The 8876-nt window shown below is 40.6% G+C and overlaps 1 protein-coding gene across 1 annotated transcript; it reads right to left on the reverse strand.

Moving 5' to 3' along the window:
* Positions 1 to 937: 937 nt before the first annotated feature.
* gsc (goosecoid) lies at positions 938 to 3816 on the reverse strand. Its single transcript, XM_054614608.1, has 3 exons — positions 3501 to 3816; positions 2401 to 2660; positions 938 to 1087 (listed from the first exon to the last, which is right to left on the reverse strand). The coding sequence occupies exons 1-3, from the start codon at positions 3814 to 3816 to the stop codon at positions 938 to 940; spliced, it is 726 nt and encodes a 241-aa protein (XP_054470583.1).
* Positions 3817 to 8876: the final 5060 nt, after the last annotated feature.

The raw sequence follows: 8876 nt of genomic DNA on the forward strand, positions 1-8876 counted from the left end.
ACCAAAAATATTATTTTTATATACTGCTACTTACTATTATTTAAAACAAAAAAATTGAAACCATGAACGAGGTAAGTTTGCTATTTTGAAGCAATAAAACGCCAATCTAAATGTACAGTTTAATACTCGCGACATTTTTCATTAGCATCCCATTTTATTTGGTGAAGTTTATCCAACAAAATTCAAATTCCCTATTTGCATTTATTACTTTAAATCTGTCCCTCTCCAGATCTGAGAAAGAGACTGGGAGATGAAAAAAAAAAATGCAAATGTATTGTCCAATCCGTCCTCCCGATTTCTAAGACTATTAAAATATTTAAGAAACAGTCCAATAAGATCAACGCCTCTCCTCCTCGAAGAGAAAAACAAACCAACATGTTGATGATGTTTCATTTATATTTTAATGAATATTCGTTGTCCTTTTACGTAGGTTTGCTTATTTTTGCAGAATGAAAAAAAAAAAAACAACAACAACAACAAAAAACACAAATGTCTATATCTCCATATTTTCTCCATAACAGGTCTGCTCGGCCTCCACGTGTGTTTACTGCTCCACGTGGGTCGTCCCCCCCGGCGGCTGGCAGAGCGCGATGAATAACGTTACAACATTTAATATCCATAATAACATTACCATATATTCAGACACGTCGGTCAGTCCTCCGCCACCTCGGCGCGCGTGACGTCACAACAACTTAAATTAAATATAAATAGCAAACAGAAAGTAAATAATAAAAAAAAAAAAAAAAAAAAAAAAAAAAAAAAAAATGTAGATTATGTACAACTGTGCAACATGGCAACACGTTTCATCACACCACCAGCATGCCGTCGAGTCCACTATATGTACACACACACACACACACACACACACACACACACACACACACACACACACACACACACACACACACACACACACACACACACACACACGGTATTATCAGCTGTCTGAGTCCGCCTCGCTCTTCGCCTCCTCCGCTTTCTCCGCGGACGTTTTGGTGGATTTGTTCCATTTCTGAGAGTTCTCTGATTCCTCTGATGAAGACCTTTTCTGCCTCCTCCACTTCGCGCGTCTGTTTTTGAACCAAACCTACGTGATCAAAAAAAAATAAAAAAAATAAAAAAAGGCAACATTTCAATATCTAAGCCTGAAGGATTTTTACTATTTTCTTTAGCTTTATTTTTATTTTAACCTCAATGTTTCCGGTCAGACGGCTCGTCATCTCTCACCTTTTAACTCACATTCCTTCATCTGCTTTTACAGAATTATAAATGACTTAATTAACCAAAAGTCGCCTTTCATTTTCCCTGTTGTCTGTAAACGCAGAGGCCTAACACATCTCTCCTGTGACCCTGCACAGTTCCTTACTTACTGCACATTGATGACCTGTATTATAACGTGTGTGTGCAGTGTGTTGATATGTGGAAGTCTCTCTCTTTAGCCTGTAATGTTTCATCCCTTCCCGCAGCGCCTCAAATCACTTTTATTTATAGGCAGCAAATCACGCATTTGCGTCAACGGGATTTACACTGCGTTACTGTCCTCAGTAAGAATCGAATATTTTCAGTTTTATTTACAGACTGCTGAAATATAACACAACGTTATTCATACCATGAGTCCACCTGCGACAAGACTAACGTTGCGTGACTTTCTTAATTTAATTTCGCATTAAAATACCGTTAAGTGATCCGTAATATTCTGCTGAGCTGTGTTACTTTGATTAATAATAATAATAATAATAATAATAATAATAATAATAATAATAATAATAATAATACAAATGAATGATTATTATTTGTAGTAGGAGAAGAAGAAGAATTATTATAATTTATTATTATAATTATTATTATGTTTATTAAACGTGTTCATGCATAGGCTGGTTATCTATTGAACATATCTGTTATGCTTTCATTCACACTGAAAAATGGTGAACCAAAGAAAAAAATATTTTAAAAATGCATTAAAAAAAAGATCTAACACTGCAACATCTCACATGTTCGTGATAAACTAATAACCGGGTCTTTATTATAAAGTAAGAAAAATTACGTGACCTCCTTTTTATTTGAATTTTTTAGATACATTTTATAGGCCCTTAAATTGAAGAGAGAGGCAAAACAAAAATACTGTATAATAATTCAAATGTATCGGTTATGGAAAACAATATGGCACAAAATAATAATAATACTTAGTATTTGTATTATTATTATCATAACTCGGGGTTATTGTCTGCGTTACTGTAATGACCCTGCTCATTCTACATTAAACTAAACTAAACTCTAAATTAGGAGCAGGTGAAAGCTGTTGAACATCCAGCCTGTAAGTGATTGTAGAAGCAGCCTGTAAGTGATTGTAGAAGCAGCCTGTAAGTATGAAGCTGTTTGAAAAGCCAAAGCGCGTCTCACCTCGACCTTCTCCTCCCGGAGGTGAACCTTGCGGGCCAGCTGCTCCCTGGTTCCGACGTCCGGGTACTTGGTCTCCTGGAAGAGGCCCTCCAGGGCCTCCAGCTGCTCGTCGGTGAAGATGGTGCGGTGCCGCCGCTTCCTGCGGCAGTGCAGCTGGTTGAGGAGCTGCAGCTCGGTCCGCGACAGGCTGCCCATGTTCATGTAGGACATCATCTGGTGCGGCACCGGGGAGATCAGCACCGAGCCCGGGCTGTCGTAGCCTGCACGGCGGGTTGAAGGGGAGAGAGACGTCAGTACACGGTGGTAGCCTAATGCCTGGAGCAATGACACTGCCGCAGCGGTGCGTCCTCAGCGTCAGCGCTCTGAAGTAACGCGCTCATTGGACACGCAGATTACAGCTGGTGCTCAAAAAGACACTTGCGCTTGCTCTCTCTTTATGCATGCGGATATTGTTGCTCGTGCACTAAAAAAAAAACCCAAACTTGGCTTATCTTAAACTGCGGGCAGATAGTTATCTTTCTCTCTTTCCATTACTCTTTGATTTTGTATAAACGAGTTTGTTAAACTCATGAATAAAGCACCGGTTTTGGAAACGGCCCAGTACCAGAACCTGGAAACACTAACAGAACTGAGCTCCTCGAGCAAACAAAAGGAATGTCATCCAGCATGCATGTACCGTCACTTTAGAATGTCTCGCAGTGTTTGGAGTCGGTTGTGTAAATGTGCAGAGTTCCTGCGCATTGTTTTTCTCATAACATTATCAATATATATATATATTTATATATTTATCTGTCCTTACGTCAGAGAAACAAAAACCAAAAGGACAACATGAAAACATTCATCTCTTTTTGTTACAAATAACCTTGTTTTATAATATCATATACTAATTGTTGTCTTCTAATCTGGGGGTCAAAGCGTGACCTTGTGCAAACCACATAACTCTTTTTTTATTCTCCTTATTTATTTAACCTTATTCTGGGAATAATATTAGAAAAAAAAAAACACATGTGTGTTGAATCCTGTGTTGATCTCTTAAATGAGCAGCTCAGCGCCTCAACATGAATGAACCTCTAAAGAGAGGCGGGCTCCGGGTCTCCTACCTGCCGGGATGCACGGGCACTGCTGCGGGCTGAGGCCGGGCACAGAGCCGCAGCACGGCGGCGCTCCTCCGGCGCCCTGGACGTGCAGCTGTCCGTAGTAGTAGCCGTTATATCCTATCCGGGTCCCGCTCACGGACTGGACGCCGGAGGGGGAAGGCCCGCACGCGGCCGAGTACAGTCCGTTGTAGTCGGTGTAGATAGAGTCCGCGAGGCCGGCGGACAGCACCACCGGGCCGCTCCGGTGCAGCAGCAGCGGCTCCTTGCAGCTCGGCCGGCCGGACAGGATGCTGTCTATGCTGAACATCCCGGCGGGCATCACACCGGTGCGCGGCGGGCACGGGCACGGACACAAACGTGTGTGTGTGTGTGGGGGGGTGGGGTGGTGGGGGGTAAACTCGGAGGGACGTGAAAGTTGCTCGGTGAAAGAAAGAAAACGTCCCGTGCTGGAAAGATCTGCGCGAGGAAAAGTCCTCCTAAAACTGCGTCATGGTGAATGTGTGAGGGCACTTTTTCTTCCCTGCGTTGCATGCGCGACTCCGCGAGCTCGGTCTCGAGGATGCGGACTTCTGGTTTGAAGGGGGGACCTGTTGAGAGCACGCTCTGCTTTTATACGCCGCTGACGTCACGGCGGAGCGGCCGCGCGGGGGTCAGCTGCCGCAACTCTCTGCGTGAACGGCCGCACATCTGTGTATTGAGAATTAATTCAATTAAGATAATCCGCACTGTTTGCAGACTTTTGGAATAACTCAGTTGCTGGGTCACAGAGTAATCCGATTATTTCCTTGTCAGCGAAGGCATCACAATCTATGGAAACACATTTACATTAATGTTCACAGTAATGAAGTCAAACCAACACGATGAGGAATCAGCTCGTAATCTTCAAATTAAACTGGACCAAAGGGGGTATCAGGATGTTTTAAAATTGATGACAGAATATTTAGAAGAGTAAAACTTTTTTTTATTGATTGAAAATGATATCAAGCTAACGCAACTGCGCGTGTCAGGTTATTTCAAGGTAATATTATTAATAACTTACCACTTTCAAATAGACACATTGAGGCGACACAAAATCTCAATGCATTGTTTGCTTATTTTATTATAATACGTTACTTTGTCGGTACGTGCCATGAGGTGATTTATGCATTATTATGAAATTATGATTTTTTTTTTTAAATTCATTTAGTATTTGTATAACCCCTCCCAAGGCCCACACGACTACTGCGTTAATAAAAGAACACATTAACCTGTCAATACGCGCGCGCATATCGGCGCGGTGGTAAAACTTTAATCAAGGTTTTGTTTTATTTGTTTTTTTGGGTTTTTTTTTTGCTCTCCCTACATGAGTAAATGAATAATAACCATATTTCCATGTCAGACAGAAGCCGCTGAGCATTATATCTGGGACTCATCTCATTATCCGCCCTCCGCTCGCCTCTCCGCGGGGAGCAGATCAGCGTCCCTCTCCCCCGGGCCCCCGGGGCCCCGGGCCCAGCGGCTCCTCTCTCTCTCTCTGCGGGTCGAACCAGCGCCGACCATTCCCCCCCCTGACTGGGATATGATAACGGGCCCATTATCGCCTCCATTCAGCCTGGGAAACAGAGTACTTATTGCATATTTACACCGCTAATCAACATGTGTGCTTGAGTGCTGGTGTTTGTCTGGTGTGTGTGTGTGTGTGTGTGTGTGTGTGTGTGTGTGTGTGTGTGTGTGTGTTGGGGGGATGGGGTGGTGGTGGTGGGGGGGGCCGCTGTGGAGGAACGTGGATTCCCGGTTCAGACCCTTAATGGGTCTCGTTGATTGCATTTAACGCCCAGTGTGGTCTCAGCGCGTGCTCACGTCGGGCCAACAGATAAGTTTGTGATTTGAAAATGTGCCGGTGAGATATGGCCGATGATTAGAAGGTCCGGCGCGTCATTGTCCTCCGCTAATGCCTTCAAGAATCTGATTTCAGTCACCTACAGACATGAATTATATTCATGTTGTTTTTTTGTTTTGTTTTTTTTACATTTAAATGTGGATGAAAATAAACGTCAGCCTATACACACACACACACACACACACACACACACACACACACACACACACACACACACACAGCTTTGATCAACTTTTACACAATATTGTCTGAGAGAAAGAAGACATTTGTTTCCCGGTTTTAACATGGACTTTATTCTTGTTGAATGAATTATTTTTATTTTATTGTGTAGGGGGGCAAAATAAGCTTTTTTTTTTTTTTTTTTTTTGTTCTTTTGCAGATTTGGGACATTAGATAATGAATCAGTTAAAAAAAAGTGAGTTGCCATGAGTCAACGTACTGATGTTTTTTTTATGCCTATTGTATGGTAGAATTAATAAAAAAAAGTAAAAACAAGCATAAGCATTAGCACAGTTATATTATAACACACATATGATCCTTTGTATTTTTATGTAATAATTCTATATCTCTTTTTTAAAATACGTTTTGTTCTTTGTCTTTCTGTGGAACCTCTGGCTGTGAAACAGTCATTTACTTGCACTGCACCATGTCTTTGCAGATTATATTAATATGGCTGTATACTTGTCACTTTCTTCTATTCCTCACTTCAATCCAACAGATTCATTTGGATCATTAATAAATGTCTTAATTCTATTAGGATCATGAATGTGTGTTAACCGTGTGTGTTGGCTCCACACTGTGAAACCTACAAAAAGAGCAGATTGGTGGATCCAGTCCCCCGCACAGACCTGAACCGCTCCACCTGGTTCCTCTCGCCCCTTTAGACCATGAAGGGGACCATCTGTTGTCCATTATCACCTGCGAGTGTTTTGTGAGTTTGTCCCAACTGCACGACGCAAATGGAGAATGACATTTTTTAGAATTTCCTATAGAAATGAAACATGTGTCAAATCTTGTGTTTTTGTTTCCACTCGGGGCTCAGCTTCCTGAAATGTTGTTCCAAATCCAAAATACAATATTATGTTGATCCATGACAAACATGACATTGGGTTGAAATATTTATAAATCCAGCATTTTCAATTTCCAGGGTCAGTATGTTTCGGGTGTGAGGTGTCAGAAAGACTTTTAATGTTCAGTGTCAGTACTCTGAAGTCAGCAGCTGTAGCCCTCTGCTTATTCCACACACTATTCTAGTAATATGGAAAGCAAAACAGGATTATTAGGTTTAAAATTTAAATTTCATTCCTTTTCTGCATTCCAGCTCAAATAATTTACAGATGGATAAAAATATGTGAACGTGACACATTTTATTTCTGCGTGTAAAAGCACACATGGATGAGTTTTTCTGCTCTCCTGCATGCATGACAATCTGACAGAAGCCCTGCTTGTTGCTGCCTTTTGATATGGAAACATGTTCCTCTTCTGTAATACAGTCACACTGTGATTTCAGCCCACTGGAGAGTGGGAGAGCGAGAGAGAGAAAAAAAACAGGGCCATATGCTGTTATTATTTCCACATTTATTTCTATATTTCTACCTCCAAGTGGCAGTGAAAGGAGCGAGTCAAAAGGGATTGCTACGAAGCGAAAACGTCCATTTGTAAAATAAAAGCTGTGGGGAAAAGCGCCGTGAAGGCGGCACTTATAGGTGAATAGAAACGTCAATCAGGCTGCTGATGGAGGCTGAAGACTCGCAGAGCCACAAAGGCAGATGCATCTTTATATATCAGAGCCCTGATCTGTAAAACCTGGTTAAATACGGCAAATAAAAACAGGAAGACTTGGTAATGCATCCGTCCAAAAGAGGATAAATACATGCTGTTCACTCTGATGCCCTTTTACATTGGAGTGCAAGAGAAAGTAGCATCTGCATAACTGACATAATCACAACATCAAATACCATATATATATAGATAGATAGATAGATAGATAGATAGATAGATAGATAGATAGATAGATAGATAGATAGATAGATAGATAGATAGATAGATAGATAGATAGATAGATAGATAGCAAACAGACAGTAGAAAGTATTGAATTTCCTCTTATATTTATGAGCTTTTTTAACCCATCATAGGGCAGATAATATCTGTCTGAGATAGGGGACAGTGGGTATAGTACCACTTCCACTTCTTCCAATCAGAAAGCAGTTTGAGTGGTGTTACTCAGCCTCTTAATGCTGCATTAAGGTGTCAGTTTGCTTCAAATGAAGTTCCCGTCGGACTGTGTGACACATCTTTCTCTGTTTCACAAAACTTTTGCTGCCTGGACTTGCCTCCATCGTTCGTAAAATACCTTTTTCTGCTATAGCGGTCCACTGGTTTCCCTATAAACCCAATGCAGTTGTTAGTGTGTCAGCTTGGTGTTTGGACTAGCCACAGCTGACCCTCGTGGTCCCTGAAGGACCAGTGTTTGTGTGAAGGCCACGTTCTTTGTGGAAATTTGATTAACTGCTCATCTGTTTTGGTAATGTGCACCTTTAACGTGCATTAGAAAGCTAAATGATAAGATTGAGGTCCTGTCTAGTCTCAAAACCAAAACCTCTTGGAAGAAGAGAAAACTCCAGCGTTGGAATAACGGCTGGTTTTGCAGCTGGATTCTCGTAATATCACGAGATCATCGCAGGATCACATATCACATGGAAATCCATTTAGTCAGGTTTCAAGTAATGCGTTTGTGACGTGTATGTGTTTTTTTGTGGGGGTGAGGGTGGGTGGTGTTCCAGACCTTCTGAAGATCTCATTAAGTAAATGCGGTAAAAGAAGCCATGCAATCAATGTGTCTATTTGAAAGTGTTAAATTATTAATAATATTACCTTGAAATAACCTGACACGCGCAGAGTTGCGTTAGCTTGATATCATTTTCAATCAATAAAAAAAGTTTTACTCTTCTAAATATTCTGTCATCAATTTGATTTATAATTCATTAATAGGTTGTAGTTGTATGATTAATGATTCAAAATCACACAACAGACAAAAATAAAGAATATATAAATGCCACAAAGCAGCAATGCTTTATAACTGAGTTTTCAAAGTCTTTAATGAGTCAGACAGGAGGATGGTTGAGCATGATACATATGGTGCCTGTTTATGGGAAACTGTTGTTTGGTTATTACTATCACTATTACTGTCACTTAATAGTACTATTAATAATATAATTGTTACTGTCACTGCTACTTTCACAAACATTATCACTATCAGTAGAACTTGTATAACTGAAATACAGTACTACTGTGTTTACTTTCACTATTATGCTTACTGTTGTTGCTAATACAATTGTTTTTATTATAACTTTTACTTTTACCATCTTACTGTGGCTCTTACTATCATTTTTTACAATTATTGTAATTGGTCATTATCACTTAACTATTTGTTTTACTCTTACCATTTCTTTTCTATTTCTAGAGCTATTACTTTCACTGTGGCTTTTATTAATGACTAT

Source organism: Anoplopoma fimbria, chromosome 15 (assembly GCF_027596085.1).
Source record: "Anoplopoma fimbria isolate UVic2021 breed Golden Eagle Sablefish chromosome 15, Afim_UVic_2022, whole genome shotgun sequence".
In the NCBI taxonomy this organism is placed as follows: Eukaryota; Metazoa; Chordata; class Actinopteri; order Perciformes; family Anoplopomatidae; genus Anoplopoma; species Anoplopoma fimbria.

What these genes read in the sequence shown, in the direction of transcription:
- gsc (XM_054614608.1), bottom strand. Translation starts at nt 3,816, where the DNA reads ATGCCCGCCGGGATGTTCAGCATAGACAGCATCCTGTCCGGCCGGCCG. An exon ending in GTGCCCGTGCATCCCGGCAG is followed by an intron (nt 2,661 to 3,500) that starts GTAGGAGACCCG and finishes CCCGCCGTGCAG; the next exon opens with GCTACGACAGCCCGGGCTCG. An exon ending in TCCGGGAGGAGAAGGTCGAG is followed by an intron (nt 1,088 to 2,400) that starts GTGAGACGCGCT and finishes TTGATCACGTAG; the next exon opens with GTTTGGTTCAAAAACAGACG.